This window comes from Apteryx mantelli, chromosome 5 (assembly GCF_036417845.1).
Source record: "Apteryx mantelli isolate bAptMan1 chromosome 5, bAptMan1.hap1, whole genome shotgun sequence".
In the NCBI taxonomy this organism is placed as follows: Eukaryota; Metazoa; Chordata; class Aves; order Apterygiformes; family Apterygidae; genus Apteryx; species Apteryx mantelli.
The window spans coordinates 33023201-33045471 of NC_089982.1; the positions used below are offsets into that span (position 1 = coordinate 33023201).

Consider the following 22271-nt stretch of genomic DNA (forward strand, 5'->3'; position numbering starts at 1 on the left):
GGCAGACTCTTAACCTGCAACCCCTGATATGAAATGGTTCCACTTTCAGGACATTGTCTTTGATCAAAACCAGGGCCATTCATAATTTTAGATGAGTTGAAACCAACATTCTACTCCATGAGTGCAAAAGAAAGCTATTTCTTTCTAAGTAGTCTGAGGTGAATTTCCTAGTTTATATGTTCAAACTATGTTCAGTTTTCTTTAGATACTACATATGTGTCCAAACAAAACATGAAGAGGCAAGTTTTTTTGTGTTTGAACTAAATTTCTCTTTCTTCTTCCCACCTACTAACACAGAACATCACATGCTCACTTACATAACTTTACTTGCACAGACTACCCAACTGGTTTGATGCAACTCTTCACATAAGTAAAATTACTCACATTAAGTATTTGAAGATTAGATTTTTAATCTGCTGCTCCCAAATCTGTCTATTGCATTTGCTTGGGCTGTAAGTGACATTTCTGTCACACTTAAAAGTTAAGCTTTCCCTCTTTTCCTCTATCCAAAGAAACATACACAGCCCTAGAGAAAAATTAAAAGACAAACCTCATTAGTGGGAAAACACAGTTCAAAAAAAACAAAAACAAAAACAAAATCCTGAAACAATAGCATTTGCTCAGCATGTATCCGACAAAGCTGTTATACTCTTTAACCTTCTAGTTTAACAATTTCCGGAAAAGAGCTCAAGGTTCAGATGAGATACCACACTGAAAGAAAGATGTGTGTAGTTGCAGACAGGATCAGATAACACCTGTGTGGTGTATAGACTCATTAAAGATTTAGCAAGAGAAGTCACATGCACACTGAAAAATGGCTGACAACTGCCATGCTTAATGCACTTAAACTTTCCTCAAAAGAAGGAAGCAAAATGGAGTTACCTCTGGATGAAGAGGATGGCACTTTCACCAACATTTCTTTGGCAGATGATTCAGGTAAGAAACTACAGAAATCTAGTGATGAAATATAGATTCCATCGGCTGAATAATAATACTGGGTGAGCACGCAGATCTCTTGTTCCTCATTACAAAGTAAAATGTATTTTTAGAAAATGCCCTTAAGTAAACTTTTCTAGTTATGTAGTTGAATAAGCTTTATGACTAATTAAAAATTGAGATTTTGGTGGTGTAGAGGCTATCACAGTTTTCACATAATAGCATATGTTAATATATACTCGTTATCTGAGCATATATAGTCTTTCACTTGTTTAGAAAGAAAAAAAATTCAGAAGTGTTAACTTAGTTGTTACTAATATCAAAAAAATACAGATAGTCCTGGCCTTTCCTCCTGAATGTGGAAAGGCACTGCTTGCCATACTGCAGCAAGAGCTCACAAAAAGCAATACAAATTAATTAGTAACAGAAACAAGTTAATCCATTTAAACCCCCATTAAGTATTTAATAGTTTTTAAGGAAACTACAAAAGCAAAGAATGTCTCCCCTTGTCCCTCTAGCTTATGGAATAAAAATGATTTGGAATGAGAGGTAGGATATTTCTATATACTGGAAAAATAAAGTGAGTTAATATGAATGATAATAAGTTATTTAGAAAGGTGTGGCCAGAGTATCAACTGTAGCATGTCAACATGGCTGCCACAGACCTGGGCTAATTTACACTAGCTTCTGGACTGTTGATTAATGAATAATGCAAATCCTATTTTTCCTTTACTTACTTTTTTTTTTTTTTTAAAGATGGAAGAATGTTATTGTAAGTTCTGTGTTATGTACCTGGTACATGAAAAGCATGTGAAGTTAACCTTATTTTTAGAACATAATTCTCCAGCAGTTTCATATTAGTGTGATGGTGCTGCAATAGATGTCTAAATGCAATTACTTTTTTTTTTAAAGCATATAGCTTAATGACATACGCGGCTGACTTGAACTATTCACAATAAGTTTTCAGTCCTTGGTGCAAGTCCTGCAGTAATGGAACGTCTTCTTGACAGTGAACCTAAGACCATTTCTCTGTAAAAGTGCAGAACAGTTAAGTCTCCTATGACACTGTTTCATGGCTTGCTGCACAGATAATAATAGGGCAAGAACAGATGAGGGACGCTATACAGTGGAAAGATTGTCTAGTCTTTATGAAACATCCAGAAGTAGCCAAATTAGGAATGACTCCACAATACTGGAAGAGTTTTGAATCTGCCCAGTCTCACAGAAGGAGATTTTTGCTGTATTGCTTGCTCAGTCTTTCGGTAGATGTCAAGGTGCTTTTTATGGAAGGCAAACATCCTCTAGCCTCCTCTACTGCTCCAATACCAGCACCCTCCCAGCTTGGAAAATGTTAATACAGGTGAGAAAAATGGAGGCACAAAGTTAAAATCTCTCTCATTCAAGCACCAGCTGACAGTGGATACCACAGTCCAAAAAACTTGAAGTTTGACTTCCAGAGAGACTGAGCTATGCAATAGTAAAGCCAGCCTAGGCATTCAGGACTTGATACTCACTAATGCTTAAGCCCTGACAGATATCACTGATGTAAGAGTAACTGCTCAGCAACAGTGCAAATAAGGCTCTGCTGCACCTCAGAAATTGTACCGCTAAAATTACTAGACTCTTGACTGCAGTAACACGCCCAAAGTTAGAGGAAGCTCATGTTCACATCAGGAAGAGGACTTTGCTCCTGTGCTATTCCTTTCTATTCTGAAATTCAGTCCCTTCCCTGAGTTACACAAACATTGTTACTGCTGATCATATCGTACTGAAACATTTTTTTTTTTGATAACCACTTCCAGACACAATTAATAGTTCTCCTCTTCATCCAAAATTAAACAAATAAGACATGGAGAGAGAGAGACAGACAGACAGACAGAGACAGCCAGCCAGAGCGAGAGCGACAGAGAGCGACAGAGAGCGACACACAGAGACAGAGAGGGACAGAGAGGGACAGAGAGGGACAGAGAGGGAGACAGAGGGGGAGACAGAGGGGGAGACAGAGGGGGAGACAGAGGGGGAGACAGAGGGGGAGACAGAGGGGGAGACAGAGGGGGAGACAGAGGGGGAGACAGAGGGGGAGACAGAGGGGGAGACAGAGGGGGAGACAGAGGGGGAGACAGAGGGGGAGACAGAGGGGGAGACAGAGGGGGAGACAGAGGGGGAGACAGAGGGGGAGACAGAGGGGGAGACAGAGGGGGAGACAGAGGGGGAGACAGAGGGGGAGACAGAGGGGGAGACAGAGGGGGAGACAGAGAATATAGTAAGATTCATGGTGAACCCGATAGTGAGCAATACCTGGAAGCTAGAGAGAAAGGTGCAAGAAAATTCTAGTCTATAGTAGGAAGAGACTATCGTATGCTTTGTAGCATATGGTTTTTCTTAGCTCTCCCAACAGAAGTTACGATTCATTAACATGACCCTGGAGGGCAGAAGCTGACAACGAGAATAGGCCTTATAACTATAACAGTAAGACCAGAGAAGAACACCAACTACAGATGAGTGGGGGTTGGAGGGGGAGAAAAGTAAAGTATTATACAGTGAGAGAGAAAAAGATTCCTTAGGATGGACAGCAGCAAGTTGATACAAGAAATAAAGAAACAGGACAAGCAATATATAGATCTTGAAATAAATCATAAACAAGTGGATTTTGCCTGAGGATGAGCTGATGATGTAGAAGCAAGTGTTCCATAATTAAAATTTAAGTACGATCACAAAGCAGAACTGGTTTTAATGAACTACATTATGTTTGCACTCACCACATAAGGCTTTCCCCCCATCTTTTAAAATGTACTAACACAGACAAGTAGAAGAATGTGTTACATATATACAATCTGATAACATAATCTGAAAACAAACAAGTCTTCATATCAGAGTTTCTTTAGTAAAGTGAAAAGCTATTGTGACAAAGCAACAGGGGTTTCTGAGCCTGATTAACTGAGTGCAATCTATGAATATTTAATAGCTATTGCTCTTTCAAAACAGTAGCATTTCACTGGTCATTAAGTACACAGGTATCAAAAATAAATCACTTTAATGTAAATCAGAATGAAAATGAAATGGTAGCAAGACAAAATTCTTGATCAATGTTAACAGCAATATCAAAAGCCTTTGAAACCAAGGAAAGCATTCATTAACAGCATTTGTGAGAAGTAAAAAATATTTCCACCTTTTGTAAATGAAAGGGTATTTCTTTCACTAAATCATAGTACTTGATTGATAAACTTCCCCCACAAAATTACAGACCTAAATAAAAGTACAGAAGAAATTAAACCAAAAATAAAACAAACAGTGAAACAACACCCAACAACTGCATAAACTTCTCTTATTCTTTTTTTAAAAATACCGCTTCCCAGAAAGCCAACAGCAAGGACCGAATTTCTCATGTATAACCCTCTTTAAAAAGCAGAAACAGCCTCCTAAATATTTAGACCTAACTTAATAAAACAGGAAAATAGTTTTTCATCTCATTGTTACCAGTAAAGCTTTATGGAACCTTGCTAAAAAGTCCTTCCACAAAATTCGGTGACATACATACAGCAGATGATTACAAGGAGGATCAGATTGGTAACAGGCAAACATTATGTCATATATGTTGGTATTTACAGCCTGACACTGCAAAGAGTGCCATTCATTTCATCCTTCATCTTCTACACACAAATTAAAAAAAGGCTTGTTCAGTTCCTCATTCTGCACTCATCTGTGTGCAGTCCGTGTACAAATGAACACATGCATCCCTGCACGATCTTGCAATCAGATAGGATACAGTTTCCTCAGAAGGGAGACCTCTTTAGAATTAATGAGAAAATACAGCTTTCTAAGGCTCTCTTTTTGTAGGCTAAAGAGGTTCCCCCCCCCCCAGCTATATGCTCATAGATTACCTCATCCAGTCAAATCCCATTCTCATTTGGTGCCTAAGGCTCTACCAGAACATAGACAGTAATTATAGACATATGCAATAGTTAGATCAATGTGAGCCAAAAGAGCTGTTCATTTTGTATAATAATTTGATTTTGTCTGGAAAAGTGCAAACTAAAAACTACTCAAATTCTGCATTTGACAAAAGTCTTTCTTTAAGCTGTGGCTGTAAATTTGCACAAGGTATTACGTGCTACAAGCCTCTTGCGGTTGTTGGGAGAGAACAACAACAATTGTACAGAAAGCAACATCACTAAAAAAAGGCTTCTCTGAGGCTGTCATCTCTGCAGAGAAACAAAATTGTAAAGATTTGACATAAAGGGTCTGTACTAGTTACTATTGCAAGGAAAAAGTATTAAGCCAGTAGTAGTCCTTACCATCTTTTTCTTTGTGGCAATGCTAGTTAAAGGAGAAATGCTACAGTTCAAATAGTGAACTCATCTCAGAAATACGTACAATACCTTCTGTTGATGAAAAGGAGAATACATTTCTATTCTGCTGATGAACAATAAAGCCTCTGTTATCAGTTAGTTCACGCTGGTATCTCTAGTGCCTGAAACATTGCCAAAAAGGAAGTGAAAGGCTTGCTGGTTTGCACTGTGTACCATGGAAAAACAGGATGTACACAAGTTTTAGAAATAAAATATCTGAAGCTGTTTGCTATCAACAGCAATGGACTACTAGAATCTGAGTCAAGAGCAATAAAATTCTCTCTCATAACTGTACACATACATGCATTCAAGTTAACTCCTATTGATGCCTAATATCCTAAAGAGGTTGTTGCTATTTTAAACAAAAATGCTCTTTTCAGTGAAACTGAATAAATTAACTCCTTTTGCCAGCAATGTCAGCTAGTTTTAGGAAATCTTAATTGGACCTTAAGATACATGTAAGTACAGATAATTACATTTGTACAGTGAAACTTGCTGTTCTTGTAAATTGAAGATAATATAAGGTTACGATATCATGAATACCTCCCCTGCTTTGGCAAAACGCCTCAGAGAATATTATAAAAAAAAAGAATAATAAAAAAGAAATGGATTAGCACTGGTTCCTACTTCCATCTAAGTCAGTTTTTACTTCAGGATCACTGACATCTTGCTAAAAATTATAAGTTGTGTAACTCTTCAGTCAGAAAACCCATTTACCTGAAGCAAGAGATCTAGTGTGTAATGTAAAAACACTTTAATAAATGAAAAGACTGAACAGCAGAACATTACTTAGGGCAGTATTCAAGTATTTCCAGTAATAAAGACAATCCTCTTATTTCTTCTTTAAACAGCACTGAGTGAATATTAGTATGTTGTTATGATGTTCCACAAGACAAAACAATCAATTTGCAGCATTTGTGAATATTATTTCATCTTCTTTATAGGGTATATTTTCTCTGAAGAAGAGAGCAATAAGTTCATAAACAAAAACAAAGGAGAAAAGCTCTGAACATTGGTTATGCCAAATCACTTGGCCTTGTGCTGCGTATTCCAAAGACTCAAGTAAACAACTACAAAGCAAAGTTGACCAATTTGCATATACTTACATGCAATTACTATTTACCCCTTTACTTTTGCCCTTCCCAGCAAGTGGGGAACAACAGAGAAGCAAATGCTGTGAGGTCCCCATCAAGTGGAAGCTAGTCTTTAGGAAGACAAATCCGATTGGTTCCAGAGGTGGTATATGACTTCCTGTACATTTCTGAAATCACACACTAATGGCACATTCAAATCACTACAATTGATCATGAGTGTAACAATCCACCTATTGTGTCATAGCTTGTTCTTTATAAATTATCCCAAAGGAACATCATCCAGTTGTTTAAGATGGTATATTTTATGTAAAGGCATAGACAAGAAGCAGGGTCAGCACTGTTTTTCTGTGTTCCTTGCAATACCTCAAGGAACAGTCCCCAAACAAGACTTCCCATGCTAGTAACTTAAAAGAGCTGGAAATGACACTTTTTAAATATAAAAGTTAACAATACTATAGGCTGATAAAGAAATGTTATACAAGAGCTTCAATTGGCCTGCTTCAGTCAAGCAGGACACCAAGCACAGTGTCTTCCCCAAAATGCAAGATACTATTTAGTGGCTCTACATGCCTATATTGGGTCTTCTCTGGAACACACTGTGCATTATAAAAGAATTTTTTTTTGGGGGGGGAGAGGGGGCACGCAGGGGAAATATATTCTAAATCCAAATAGCTTGAAACTCAAAGTGCACAACAAATTTCATTGAGGGTGTAGTACCCAATGCAAGACAGCTAAGGAATGTGAAAAAAAGAACAGCTAAGCCATGTGACAGAGCAGCTATGCTAAGTTTCTGTGGGTTTGGTTGATTTCTCAAAAATTGTCATTTTGGCTTTTTTTTTTTTTTTTTTTTAAATGTGTGGTAATATACCATCTATTTAGGACCCTGGGATCCACTTCTTTGCATTAGAAAATAGCAGGAGGGTAGGAAGACAAACCTATATATGTGAAAGAAAAATGAGCTAGGTCCACTCTCTGTGGAAGATACAACCCACAGCATCAATCCAGTCATCTTGGTTCCTTGATCAGGCAGATCAGGGATGTGCTATCACTCCCTGCTGGCTCAGCACTTTGGTATCCTTTCCTTGGAAATCAGGGAATGAAGGTGGGGAAGGAAGAAAACATATGCATGCATCTTACTGTGACATGGAGTTGGGACGCCAGGCCACAGACAAACTGTTTCTAAACTTTGGGACTCACGAGCATGGGCCAGCTCCACAATCACAGGTCCTAGGGTAAAGGGTATTAAGCACCTACAATAGGAAGATATGCTGTGTAAGGTTCGGTATGTTCAAATGTGCCACAGTTTAAAGCTAAGGAAGCCTCTGTCCAACTCTAGCACTAACCTAACAACACAGAACACTATGTAGACTAAAGCCTACTTCTGTTCTCTGCTGGCAGCCACTCTGTGCAATACTAACAGTGGAGGCCCAGATAGAGAGTATGTAAATAAAAAACATATCCTCACACTGACTAATTTTTGAAAAGAAGTTTCAGCCTGGTACATCTCAAACACAGTTAAGAATAAAAAAACCCCACAACATTCATTCTAATCTGAATTCATCTGATTGCGAGGTTAAACCAGCTATTTAATTAACAAAATGTTAATATTGTGGAGGCATCCAGAAGATGCAAGATTTAGAAAGACATACTTTCCAAAGTGTATTAAAAAATACAGTAGAGGACACACTTCCCAAATGCCTGTACCTTCCTCCACATCTACAGGGCATCAAATTATTTAACTAAAATGGGATATATTTCTGCCCCACCACTGTAACATACAGGTCAAGAACCAGTAAGAAAAGAATTTCCAGAAACCTGATAATAAAAGGGTAAAAAGTGGCAGCTTCGAATTGCAGCAGATCACTCCCAATTTGACCAGTATGAGGCCTGAGTACAGAAGCAGAAAACCCCTCAAAAGGTAACAAAATCCCTCAGCCATCCTTCTTTTGCTCTTCTTTCTGCCACACCTATTGCAAATGAGTAGGAGCTTATTTTGGGCCAAATGACTTCAATACACCTGCGTAATCAAACATAAGTACAGGAGTATTCAAGCACAGAATCTGGTTCACAGGCAACGTATTAATTTAAAATTTCAAGCTGAAGAAAAGGTGTTCAAACATCTTACAAAGCATCAAGGTATCTCCTATCCAAAACCATGCAAATTATGAACAAGCAGATCCAACTTTTTACTAAAAAGTTTGATCACACAGAGTATCTCAAATCTCACAGTGCTGCCATTAACATAAATTCTTTAAGACAGAAGACTAGCTTTTTGTTCTCTGTTTGCACAGCACTTACAGCAATAGGATTTCAGTCAATGTTTGTCTTCTAGACATTTTAGAAATACAAGTAATGAATTATAGCAATAGAAAGCAATTTCCTGTAAGAATGTATAGCAAGCCTCAAGAACAAAGAGAAATGGTGTCTGTTTTCCAGTACCTCAGGGTAAGGGACAGTTGAGATATCTGGAGCAAAAGAATACCCAGATACACAATATCTGTACAGGTACTACAGGGTACACAGTGCAGAGTCACTTCAGTGAAACCATTAATGTTAACTTAGGTCCCACATGTTATCTTTACTGTGGCTCACAGACTGTCCTACCAGGTTCAAAGGCAGTGTCCTGTACCACGTGTCCTGCAAGGGTTTCACTCTAGGGACCCAGGCAAGCTGGCAGGGCATTTGTGCAAATGCTAACAACTTCGGGGAAACACAACATAGAAACAACAGTGCTGGTTTGGAGTTACTTAACCTGGCTAGACCAGAGCAACTATGTGAAGTTACTTAGGTTCTTTGTGATACAATCATCTCCAATGCTGTAAGATCCAGAAGCAAGGTGCTAAACCACAGGTTTCTTTATCTGCGCACTGTGTTGTGCCAAAGGCTAATCCACTGGAAGCAGTGTGACCACGCTTACATAGCATTGTACCTGAGCAAGTAAACCCTGCTGGACTCCAGCTGCTCGAAAACTGTCTCCTCTCCTTCCAAAAGCCTTAATACATAACTGAGAGTTAATTAAAATCATGCATTTGTGACTTTTCTGCAGTGTTTCTCAGGCTTTGCCAGCCTACACAATACTGAAAGAGTTACATACTGAAAAAAACATGCCTTACTTAATTTCTTCTGAACACAACAGAGTGACAAACCCCCGGTTAAGGACCAGCACTCTAAATATCTGCAGTAACATCTCGGTATAAAATGAATTTGTTTTTACCAGAAAAACGTGGATATGAACTTGGGTGACAGAGCACTGGAACAGGTTGCCCCGAGAGGTGGTGGAGTCTCCTTCTCTGGAGATATTCAAAACATGCCTGGACGCAATCCTGTGCAATGTGCTCTAGGTGACCCTGCTTGAGCAGGGGGGTTGGACTAGATGATCTCCAGAGGTCCCTTCCAACCTCAGCGATTCTGTGATTCTGTGAACTTAGTCACATACTTACTTTCATTATTTCAGCTGTAGTTCAGCAGCACGATTTAATGGGAAAGGACTGTAGGCGATTAAAAACAACCAACCAACCCCCCCGCCACCACCGAGCGCTTCCCCGACCTCGGCGAGGCAGGCGGGAGCTGTGACAGCCTTTCCCGGACGCCAGGGGGCCCCCTCGCTCCGCCCGCCGCTGCCTCGCCTGAGGCGCCCGCCGCGGCGCGAGGCGGCGGCCGTTGGGGGGCGCGCGAGGCGGCGGCCGTTGGGGGGCGGCGTGAGCGCTCCCCTGCCCTCCCCTCAGCCCGGGCGGGCGCCGGGGGATCTCGGTGCCATCCCGAAACTCGCAGCCGCTCGGGGAGCCTCCAGCAGGGCCCGGGCGGCCTCAGAAGAGCGCGCCGCCACCGCTTGCCCCGGCCCAGGGAGGGGGACGCGTCCCCGCGCGCTCCAGGCAGGCCGCTGCTCGCACAGGAGGCCGCCCGGCCCTTATAGCCGGGACAAACACCTGCGAGCTGCCTAACGGGCGCCTGCCCTCCCGGGCGTGGGGAGCCGCCCGAGCACCTCCGCGGGGCTCGGGGAGGGCAGTGCCTGCTCTGCACCGCTGCCAGGCACCACGCGCGGCGCTCACCCGCACACAGCGAGGCAGGGAGCCGCCTTAGCGCCGGCAGACGGGACGCGCGCAGCCCGGTGCAGCCGAGGAGCGGGGGCGGCGGGCCGCGGGGCGGGCGCGGTGCAGCCTCGGGCCGGCCGCGGCCGCACGTGGCGGCGCCGCGCAAGGCCCGGGCGGCTCCGGGCACGCGGGAGGGCGCTAATGCCGCTGCCAGCCGCGGCCCCGCCCCTCCCGCCGCGGCGCCGTCCTCCCGCCCCGCCGCGCCGCGCCGATTGGCCGCGGCCGGCGCTCGCGTGCGGCCGCTCCCCCGCCCAGCTGGCGGGGGGGCCGGGAGGGCGGTGCGCGCGCAGGGCCGGCGGCCGGGCGGCGGCGCAGGCGCGGCGGGAGGCGGCGGAGCGGCGGCGCCGGGCCGGGCCGGGCCGGGCCGGGGCGCGGGGCGCAGCCCGCAGGGAGGCGGCAGAGCGGCGGCGCGAGGTGGGGGCCGGGTGCGGCGCGGCGGGGCGGGGCCGCGCCGGCGGGCGTTGGCCGCCGCGGGGAGGGCGCGGGCCGGGGCGCTGCGGGCGGGCCGGGCCGGGCCGGGCGGGGGCCCGGGTGCCCGGGTCGTGTCGTCCCTCCCCCCCCCCCCCCGGGAGCCGCGGCAGCCGCCCGGCCCGGGGCTGGCGAGCGGGTGCCCGGGCGGGGGCGGGGTGGGCGCCGCGGTGGTCGCTTCGCGCTGCGGTGTTTCTTTAATAGCCGGTTCTAGAAAGATCGGTGCTGAGAGGGAGGCAATTGCATCACCGAAACGCAGGGCTGTTTTATGTATTGGGGAGTGACCTGGGGGAGGTGTTCTTGCAAACTGGAGCGCGGTTAACCAAGGAAGCATGTTTACCTCGAACATGAAAATAATTAAAGAATGTTAGAAAAATGTTGTTTTGCCTTAGGCTTACTAAGTGGTGGCTTTTCCAACACCAATTAGCAGAGCCCATCTAAAAATCAAATATAAATGCAGTTATTACGGTGACAGTTGCCTCTTCTAACTTTTGTGTCTTTAAACAGACCCTCTCTCAGGAATACACTGCTCAAAAGTGGAAAGCGCCCATTCTACAATGATGAATGCTGACATGGATGGTATAACTTCTTAATGTTATTATTCTTTGTTGTTATTTTTGCTACATTACAGATACTGCATTAAAGCTCATATGATTTATTGCAGCTGTTGAAGCTGAGAATCAGGTGGAGTTAGAAGAGAAAACACGGCTTATTAATCAAGTTTTGGAACTGCAGCACACACTTGAAGGTTAGCAGTTTGGCACGTTAGATTTTTTTTTTTTTTAAGCACAGCATTAAACAAAAGAGAACTTCGCTGTTCTGCCTCCCTTTCTCTGAAAGTCTGCTGCTGTCCAGAAGAAATGTCGCTTACGCAGTTGAAGTTACATAAACAAGATCTCAGTAGAACTTTCAGTGATACCAAGCAGGTTTTGCTTTTAGCATTATGCAGCGTGTTTACTCAACTCTCCTAAACACCCAAGAGGCAGAAAGGGGTGATACAGGATCATCTTTGAGCCTGTTCATAATTGCAACTTTGTTTCCAAACAGTTTATTTTGTGGTAGCTTAATTCAAGAACAGTCTGGAAAAGAATCAAGATACAGATTAACAATTAGCTTGTGTAACAAATTTGTCATAAAATACTGTGCTACAAATAATTTATGAAAAAACGTCTTTAGGTAAAACTTGGAGTAGCACAGTGTTTTTAAAGGTAATACCATACAGCCATATTTCCCATATTAAAAATGTGAATAGATTGATGTAGGCACACTGAATATATTCTTTATTGTATGCAACAGTGTCTAATGTTTCTTATGATTAATATCACTTTCACAGATCTGTCAGCACGAGTAGATGCTGTCAAGGAAGAAAACTTGAAACTGAAATCAGAAAACCAAGTTCTTGGACAATATATAGAAAATCTGATGTCAGCATCTAGTGTTTTCCAAACAACTGACACAAAAAGCAAAAGGAAGTAAGGGTTGATTCACAATGTCATTGTATTGCTGCTGTCTTTTTTGTTTTAATTGGCATAGGCTACATGAGCTAAATACATTAGTTTGTGGCTTTACTGGATACCTGAAGATTGTAAGCTTCAGTGATAAAACAGAATTAAGAGCATTATCATGAACAGGAGACAAGTTTGTGTGTTGTTAAGATTAAGCAATGTGCAAATGTAGTGTAGAAACTAACTAGGCTTTCATATTTATGTTTTTAAAATGAGCACATCTTGTTAAACTGGATTCAGTTTGTCAGGTTAAACAAATGTGTCTGTTGGCTACCTTTGAGGTTTTAGGGTAGCGTTCCTGACTAGCAAAATAATACAGTTATAAAATGAAAGTGTTGAAACTATTTAATATAAATATTTGAAGTCTAATTGCATCACTTTTTTCACCTCAAATATACTTAGATTGCTCTATAGTACTATCCATATCTCTGCAAAGCAACTTTAAACCTATAAACCACTTAGTAGTTTCTGTGAAGTAATAACAGTATAACATTCTTTGCAGGGCTTGCAAATGTGATCATTTCTTTTCTTTTGATATAGAAAAAGAATTAAGATTTTTGGGAGGGGGGAAGGGAAGGGGGAATAAGGATAAGCAACACATCAGGGAAATTATGAACTGATGCAATATTGGACTTTTTATAGTTTGTAAGATGCACACTTCAAACCATTTTCACTCCCCTACTTCCTCAAAGAATGATCAGGCACTGCATCATCATGTATGATCTTCTGAAAGGCTTTCAGTTGTGTGATTAAGAGTTACAAAAACACTCAGTAATAATAAGCTTGACAGAAACACAAAGCCAGCAATGTTCCTCTTGCTCATCCAGAAAAATCTGTAGCGAGGAACTGAGAACAAATCTTCCCTTGCCACCTTTTACCTTCCTCCTGAAGTGCCAAACCTGTCTTTGTTTCAGGCCTTAGAGCAACAGTTTTCCTGCCACAAAGCCTAAGCTTGTAAAGTACCTCTTGAGGCATAGCGCAAAACCATCTAAGGCGGATGAGGCGGCAGTGGTGGAGGTGGCTCTGCTCTCAGTCTGAGCTGCTCCAAGCGGTGCCTAGTGTCAAGGTGTCCTGTCTTACACTGGCTGGGTTGTCCATTAGCAGGCTTTGTAGGGGCGCTAAAGCCGTCGTGGGCCTCAGCACTTCCCGGAGAGAGGGCACATCTAGCATGATCAGTATTAAGAAAAAAGCAGAAGCTGAAATACAAACAACAATGTAAGTTTTATCAATACTCAGTTATACCTGTTTTATCTTGCCAATAGCAGCTTACCAGACTTGTTTACAGATGTTATCCAAAACTTATGTCTGTCTCTTAGGTAATGAAGCCATTTTATTTTACCTTTTAACAAAAGGAGACATTAGTTCAAGGTTTTCTTTCATCTTTGCTGTGCTAGATTCTGAAAAATAAACAAAGCTGCAGGAATTGCATGAGCGAGTGGATGTAATGGTAGTATAAACCCATCTCAAAATGCAAGTTTCTCAGCAGCTAAGCACTGCTCTTCCTCAACTGCAAGCAGACCTTGTGAGGTTCCCTTCCCCTGAGAGAGGTCTCCCATTTGTCTCTATTTTAAATGGCTGTATAGCACTCATTATTGGAGTGTCAGCATCAAGTGACTGCAAACAAAGTACTAATTATGTCTTAAGGGTTGGTTGCAAGTCTGAGTCAAGAAACCTGATTATGAAAATTTTTGGGGTAGTGTTGGGAACTTCACCCACTAAGGCACAAATGGTTGATCTCATTTATGTGATGGGGGTCCTATAAATATCTAAAATTATTTTAATCTTCTGTGGACTGTTCTCTTTCCTTTTACTGCCTATCTAGAACTCTGAATACATCCAGGAATTGCTAACAGGTAGAATTAGTCACCTGGCTAGTAACCTACTTGGTGTCTCAAGGGTTTGAGGATTAAAAAAAATTTCTTTTCAAAAAATCCCAAGCACTTCTAAAAATTACATTTCATTATAGCCATCCTAGCATAAAAGCCATGTCACTACATGTTTTCATCTGCACTGTAAGAGATACCTACCAATGTCAAGTGGTAACAGAAGAGCATGCACTTGTTAAACTTCAGCAATTCTCCTAAGATCAAGTAATCTTAAAGTCATGGTTTTGTATTGTAAGACTGGATAGTGATATTTTAATCCATCTATGTATATAGCAGTCATTTCATCTATAAACATTTAACATCCCACTACTGTGGCCTTCATTTAACTTAGGAACATTTTAAAGATGTTGTATTTCTGACTTTACACTAAATAAAAGCTTTTGATTTGTCTGAATTAGTTTAAGGTTTGTAAATTCTAAAACTGTTCGTAGGTATCTATAATTGAAAGGTAGAAAAGTTTGTCGCTTAATTTTTTTCTACATAGATAAAGTCTGAAAGCTGAAAGACCAGATGCGATTACCAAATTTTGGGATTCAAATTAGACTAATTATTCACTTGGTATTTTCACCCATGGATCTTATATTTCCATAGGCTTGTCTGTTAAAGGGGGGCAGGGAGCGACAGGAAATGCTTGACAGATTGCATCCAGTGTCCTCAGAGCTAAAACTTGTACTGGTTCATGAGTGTCAACTTTAAGAGAAGCACATAAGTGATTTCTGCCTTACCTAAACAGAAACCAGACTTAGCTTCCGTCTTCACCAAGGTGTGATGAAGTAACTGAGGAGGAATGAGTTGTGAGCAAACAAGAGAGCATACTGCTATCTTAAAAGAAGTTTCACTTTTGTGAAGTGAAGAAGCAGCATCTGTTCCCTCTAAAAGCCTTCAGTCCTACTTAGCCTCCCCAGAGCACAGAAAATTCACCCTCTGGGACTTGGCTCTGTCAGCGAGATGGCCTTACTCAGCCACTACGCAGCCAGGGGGGAATGCAGGCTGCACAGTTCTCACACTCGAGCTGTTCCAAAGACCACTGTCAATTTTAACAGCAAGGTGTCCTGGGACTGGATTATCATTAGTCTGTTAATTTCAAAGCACTTTCAAGCAGCCATGAAATCACAATTAGGTATTTTTCTAAAAAGAGATGTTATAAATCCACTAGATGCAGGAACTGCAGGGTGAAACCTCAGTGATAAAAGTATCCCCTTTTGCCTGGCTTCCTGAATCTAGAGCTTCAAATCCCCTACTTACTTCTGGCATTTCTCCTGTAGTTACTAGCACAAGATGATATCTACATCAGCTGATGGAGAAGTCTTCTGTGTCTTCTAAGTTTAAAACTGGCTTAATCATTTCAATTACCTAAAGTGAGACAGTCAGTATTACTGCCCACAGCAAGGGAGTGGTGTAGCACTTAAGATGATTTTACCCATAATAAATGGCTCCTTATTTACTGAAATGATATGGAGACAAAGATGTTGATGGGGTACTAATCAAGACTGTGGCAACCCTAGGTTCAAAAGTGTTCAGGGAAGACTAGAGTCACCTATATGATGACCAGTCTGTGGAGCAGCTATATCACAGCCAAGAAACGAACACATATTGATGCAAAAAACAAATGCTGTAAACTGCTCCAAAGAATTTTTTTTTTTTTAATCAGCCCAAAATAGGATTACTATAAAATGAGTCCCAAAATGCTGTCAGCTCACAGTGATCAGCAATTTCATCTTTAGACCTACTGCTCAGTTCCCCTTAGTCATTAGCAGTATCCTTCACTGCCAACAGTCTCTATCTATGGTTAAAAAGTCACAGGCAGAAAGGGGAGCCCAGAGTCATCATTTGTTACCATCGCATACAGAATAAAGACAACAGAACTCCTGCATTTAACATTTCTTACCAGAGACCTTTCTATCTGTTTCTCCACAGAAAAGAGTCCAATATTCTTAACTTTCAAACACTTCAACACAAGTACTTGAAGACAATGGCTTCTTCATTAGCGATAATTAAGACATGCTCATTTGTTACAGAGTTGCATAGTAATGGCAGAGCAAACAAAACCACGGAATCTTTGCTGACTCAATTTCTTTTATTACAGTGAACTACTTTCTTGCCAGGCATGAGGGAGATCTGTTAGATCTTTATGAATTAATGTATTTTGAATTGTTTTCAGCATATGACCATTTTTGCCAGCAGTTTACACTCTAATATATTATAGAAAGCCACCAAGCAGCAAGAGGTTTCCAGTGATTGCAGTTTATTGGGTTTTTTTAAATGTACAGTTGAACTTTAAACAAAACAAATGTTATCTTACAGTATGCAATTTAAACTATATTATGACAACAGCCATTACTTATGCCTGTAAAAATCTTAATCCATCAAAAGTTATCTGTATTAATAAATTTCATGTTAAGCAAGAATTATTAAAAATTTTTCAGAGGCAACGTACACTTAGCAAGTATTCTATAAATAGGGGCTATGCCATTCTGGCTTGGAACATGAAAACTATGAAAAGTTTGAAAAAGTCATCTGTGTATCACTTTGCTTCTGTAGATTTGATATCTGCGTTCAAGAGTAAAACAAGTCACATCAGTTAACCACTTGTTCTATAAGTATTCTATTTTAAAGCACCTCTTAAAAATAAATTACTGTAATGAATGTCTAAAGTGAACTGGGAACTACCAAAATAACAATATCAACTAAAATAAATAATTTACAATAAAAAATGTTGCTAGCACTAAATCATACAAAAACAATGTTACTGCATTTAGCTCTGCACAAAAAAAATGTCTTCTCTTAGCAGTGTGAACTGCTATAGATGCTACATCTGGACTATCATCCCCCTTTAGCTGAAATGTGTAAACAGCTACTTTTGTGCTAGAGCTGAAAAATATTATAATTTATTCCTTTAATGTTTTAAAAAATATTTATAGTCAAAATTTACCTCCAACTCATACTAATTTCTAAGAATATTTATCTTAAAATCCAATGGCCAACTTGCAGTTTCACTTTTATTCTAAATTCAAAACATTAGCTAACTCTTCACAGATATTTCTCCCTAAAAAAGGGAATTAAGGAAAGTTTGGAAAGGTTAAACAGGTTGGAGAATTAAAATAGGAGGCTACGTAGCAACAAGTCCCATTTTTTCTTTCAAATCTCTGAAACTTGCACGCTGTCAGGCCTATTGAAGTGGCATACCAAAAGTTACTATTATCAAGTTCTAAAAATACTAGTTGGAAAAAACTTAGTCCTTTCGTACTCTCCTTTTGCGTACAGATTTCAGTGGACCATCTCCAGAACCTGTGCCTTCATCAGCTTCTTTCATCTGAAAGAAAGAAAGGAAGGATTTCAGCATTAACATTTTCAACATCAATTTAAATTTATTTATTGAAACTGGTATGTTACTTTCTTCTGCCCCCTCCCCCCCAATCACATTATCACTAAATATAACACTTCATTGACAGGAATTTTTTTCCACAGTACTATTCTGAGAAATAAGGTGGGTAAAAGACTTTTCCTTTCTATACTCAGAAGGAAGAGAATAGCACATCTAAACCAAAGTCAGAAATTCATTTTTTTTAATGAATTCAGCAGTTTCTTTAGAAATTATTTTAACATCCATTTCTTAAGAAGCATTTAAAACATTCAAACTGCATTTCTTGGAGAGGCTACAAATAGACTACTTAATCCAGACGTCTGTTTTTCTCAGTTTCTAAGTTATTAGCTTAGATGTCTATGAAACATCCTTCCAACAGGAACTCCATTCTCTAAGAATATGTTGCTTCCTCACTTTCCTGCATCACATCACGGCAAGCATCTGGTTCAGAATGAACAGTTCACAGAATGTGGCACTATATGATCACATGGTGTTGATGATATCTCCAAATTAGGTCACAAGCTAACTAGTGATGAAAACTTGTATATTCTGAAGATGCCCACACAAGAGAGACATAACCTTGTTGTGGCTGATACTGTGTAATGCAATAAACATATTCCAGTCTTGTATTACTTTTATAAAGAATCACATACAGCTTAATGGGCTCATCAGATGCTGTATTCCTGGGTAAATGTACAAGAAAACAAATGCTTCTTACAAGAACAAGAGACAGTACTGGGTAAGGGGTAGCAAATGAAGAAATACAGCACTGAAACAATGAAGTTTCATGCAAGGTTCAGTTTCACACAGGAGCTTTATATAAAGAGGAGTTAACATTAAACAGCTGCCCTCATCTGGGGAAAGAATCTTTCAGGCAGTGATGAGCACAACATGACTGACAAATACCATGGGTGGATCTGAAGTGTTTTAGACAGAGTTTCTAAATGGAAGGGCAGAGAATGGTCAACTATTAAGAACACCACACACAAATTCCATTCTAGAATGTTATTTTCTGAAAAACATTTTATAGAATTTATCTGGTTACTGGATTAAGTCTGTGTGAGAATACAGAACCACAGGTACTGAATTCAAAACAGATACGGTCATTTTGCTTAAAACCTTATTTTGCAGTTTAAAAGAATAAAAACCTGAAGGCCTGAGATTTTCCTAGGTCTCCCTGAAGGGCTACTCAGAAGCAAACAGTCACTTAAGTAGCATAATAAAAAGAAAAGACTGGATACCTACTGCAACATCCAAATTTTCAAAACTTCTAATTAATTTCCTAATTTGTTTAAAACTACACTCCTATAAAAGCTACATTCTTGTAAAAATGGTTCATGTTTAGAGACCTGCATGATCACTCCTAGGCTATACCTCAATTTTGCAATTAATACCATCTCCCAGCCAAAATTACACGAAGAGCAGCATATGTTTCACAAGTCCATACAAATGGAGTGTTTGAGGTGTCAAATAATAAAAGCTAAACTCAAAGAAAAACACATCCCCATCTCATGATCTGTTTATGGCTCAACAGAAAAAACACTCTCATAGATAACTGTGCTTAGTTAGAAGCGTGATTTTGGACAAGGGCGAGAAGAACACAGGGAAAAAGAAAACCTCACCTCATCTTCTGAACCAGATTTATTTGATTTATCACCTTCTTGGCTTCCATCTTCATTTTCTTCTTCTTCATCAGTATCTTCACCACCTTCACCCTCACCTTCTACAGCAGAAATTAATTTTACTTCATATATAGAACTATATTAAGATGTATTATATCTCCATATGCTAGTAAGCAAAGGAAGCTAATTTCAGTTTTAGAATGAATTGTGTTGTTTACAATAATCTGCAGAAACATCACTGTGATACTGAGAGTATAATTCTCATGAACTAGTATAAATTGATCACTGTCAGATTTAATATCCAATTTTACCAGTTTCAGCCTAGTCTCTTTTCACAATAAGCATATACTGGCTTTAGACTCGTAAGTGACCAACTAAAATGGCAACCAGTTGTTGACCCTTAGTTGGTGTCCTTTAGGGAAGTCCTTAAAGCTAAGTATTGTATTAGACAGTTGTGAGACTAAGTCCCAAATAGGACAACTCGGGCATCCCAAATCTGACCAAATTCAGACTTAGGTAGTAGCCGAGTTAACAATGCAGTCAGGACTTGGGTTTCCAAGGCGAGTAAGGGAATTCCCCTTTTCAGCAGGGAGCTCCTTTGGCACACATAGTCTTGTACAGCTCTTGAGGGCTAAGCAGCCCGGTGCTTACACCCTGCTTATGCTCCAAGTGTGTCCCCCTTGCACTCAGAGGAGCAGACTACTCACAAAAGGCAGTCAGCTTTGTGTTTCTGAACTGCTTTGTGGCTAGAGTATGTCAGGAGACCTGGTTTCAATTAGACCTTTCAAATGAAGGGGAGTGAATCCCACCCTTTCTCTTCTCCAGTTTTCATTGGCTTGTGTCAAGCAACACAAGCACTTTCTGCCTTACTGAAGCTGCATCACTGCCCCACAGCAAGCAGTGAATGCACTGAGTCTTGCAATTCTAGGCTGCTCTCTGATCATCACATAGACTGCCCTGCTGAGGTCTGTTGGTCTGTCTGTCTCTCTCTTCTCTGTATTTTGAAGGATGCCAGGCACCCAACTGTTTTAAATTCCACTTTGGGCCTCAGGACATAAAAACTGGTATTCCCATGCCTGCATTTTAAGTATCAATATTCATTATAGGAGCTAAACCTCAGCAGTCACAAAAGAGTTACTGGAATCTAGAAAGCCTCTTCCTTACTTCAAACTGGGGTCTCAAAGTTAAAGAAGGTCTAGAAATTCAGTATCCTTTGCAATACTTTCCATCAAAAAGTAAACAAGAAAGCATATCCAAATCAGACAGAGAGGACACAGATGGCATTTTACAACAGTCTTCCAGTAGTTTCATAAAAAACAGTAGTGACAGCTATAAAAGATAACTACCTCAAACTCTGCTAATGCTATCCTTGTCAGCTCATACCTATGTCTGATAGATACTATTTCAGTGTTTAAAAAAAAAAAAAGTCAAATTTTTACTGTTTCAGCTCAGTAAAGCCCAAATAAATGCATACAGATAAATTTAAATGTTTGTGACATATAAAATGAGAATATCCTAATTCCTGGCAACAAAAATTAGAAAACCCCTTACCTATTAAGAAATACAATTCACTTCTGGGACAGCTGTAGAAATGCCAAGAACTTTTGCCTACAGTGTAGTAGTAAGTTGAATGAAACAGCTCAGCACAATTAGCCAACCTCTAAGAAATCAGTTTTCCCATCAGTACCTATTGTAAATGACAATGACCTGACCCACAACAACAGTAGGGACAGATTAGTGTAACCAAAAGGTGAAATGTGTCAAAAAGACTGGAGGTCCCAATTTAAGAGAGATGTAGACCAAGATGCCTGTTCTAAAAATAAGCACTTAAAAGAACAGCATGGCAAAAATTCAAAACCTTTGCTCATATTCTAATCACGAGATTAGAAATTTCAAGTGGTGCAAGTTCAGCACCTTCCATAAGTACTCGTTTTAATAAAGGAGGAAAAAACAAAAAGCAGCCTCAGACATCAAAAGTAGCAAAATGCAGAAATGGAATAGAGAGAACAACAACACTATTTAAAACTATTAATAAAGTATAAAATTAATTTAATCAGTATTTAATATAATTAAATTTATATAACCTAATAAATAAGGATCTGACTGCGACACAGAAATTACACTTCTTGGCAAGATACTTTTATTTGGTGGGATGCTTTTCCTAAAGGGAGAGCAAGAGGACAAAGCAGATAAGTGAACCAGCCAAGAAAGGAATATGATCTTTAGCAGTGTTGTGACAAAAATTAACATAGACCAAAACAAAGCAGTAAATTCCAGTGATAACATCCTTTAAGAAACACTCTGCCAGCAACTCATTCTCATTTGAGCAGAAGAAGTCTACAAGTGTTTCTGAAATTTGCAGCTGTACTACGTCTCGTAAGTCCACATGATAATAACAGATCCTGAGCCTTTCAGTAATTCATTGATCAAACCCAGCTACCATCAGATCCAGAAAACAAAGAAGCAAGTAGTGACTATGAAGGAATTCCATATTGAGAAAGCTGGTAGCAAACTTGCTTCCACATCTGTTGAAGGCTGGCATCCACCAGCTTGCAGTTCTACCATCAGCAAGGAAGCAGAGGAACAAGGAGAAAAGAGACCATTTTCAAGCCCTTGCCCCAATTACTTCCCTTTCCCAGTACCTGAAGGAGGATCCTTCCTTTCCATCTGCTTTGTTTCCTTCATCAGCTCTCTTTTTGTCTCTTCCAGGTCTCTTCTTTCTGTAGCAAAAAAAAAAAAAAGAAAAGAAAAGAAAAGAAAAAAAAATTTAGAGGAAAGCAGAAGACAAGTGTTCCATGCTTTCAGATAAGAAAGAGGCAAAAGAGTGATGGAAAAAGGAAGATTTCAACCTACAAATATAAGGGGTAGTAGGAAGCTAAAGAAAACTAAACAATTCTTTTTAAGGAAAGAAAAACTGAGAAACTCACATGACAGCAACATATAATACCCTCCTCTT

The 22271-nt window shown here is 40.4% G+C and overlaps 2 protein-coding genes across 2 annotated transcripts in view; one reads left to right on the forward strand and one right to left on the reverse strand.

Annotated features, from left to right (window-relative positions):
- The first annotated feature begins 857 nt into the window (after positions 1-857).
- Positions 858-14723, forward strand: SCOC (short coiled-coil protein). The gene is made up of 4 exons (XM_013951796.2): positions 858-936; positions 11446-11517; positions 11603-11686; positions 12272-14723. The coding sequence occupies exons 1-4, from the start codon at positions 873-875 to the stop codon at positions 12412-12414; spliced, it is 363 nt and encodes a 120-aa protein (XP_013807250.1). The 5' UTR covers positions 858-872; the 3' UTR covers positions 12415-14723.
- CLGN (calmegin) overlaps positions 14204-22271 on the reverse strand; it is a 34968-nt gene continuing 26900 nt past the window's right edge. Inside the window, exons 14-16 of the mRNA XM_067297750.1 lie at positions 21958-22035; positions 19316-19416; positions 14204-17642 (exon numbers count right to left, since the gene is read on the reverse strand). Coding sequence (XP_067153851.1) covers positions 17562-17642; positions 19316-19416; positions 21958-22035 — 260 coding nt within the window. The 3' untranslated portion in view covers positions 14204-17561. The remainder of the gene's footprint in view (positions 17643-19315; positions 19417-21957; positions 22036-22271) is intronic.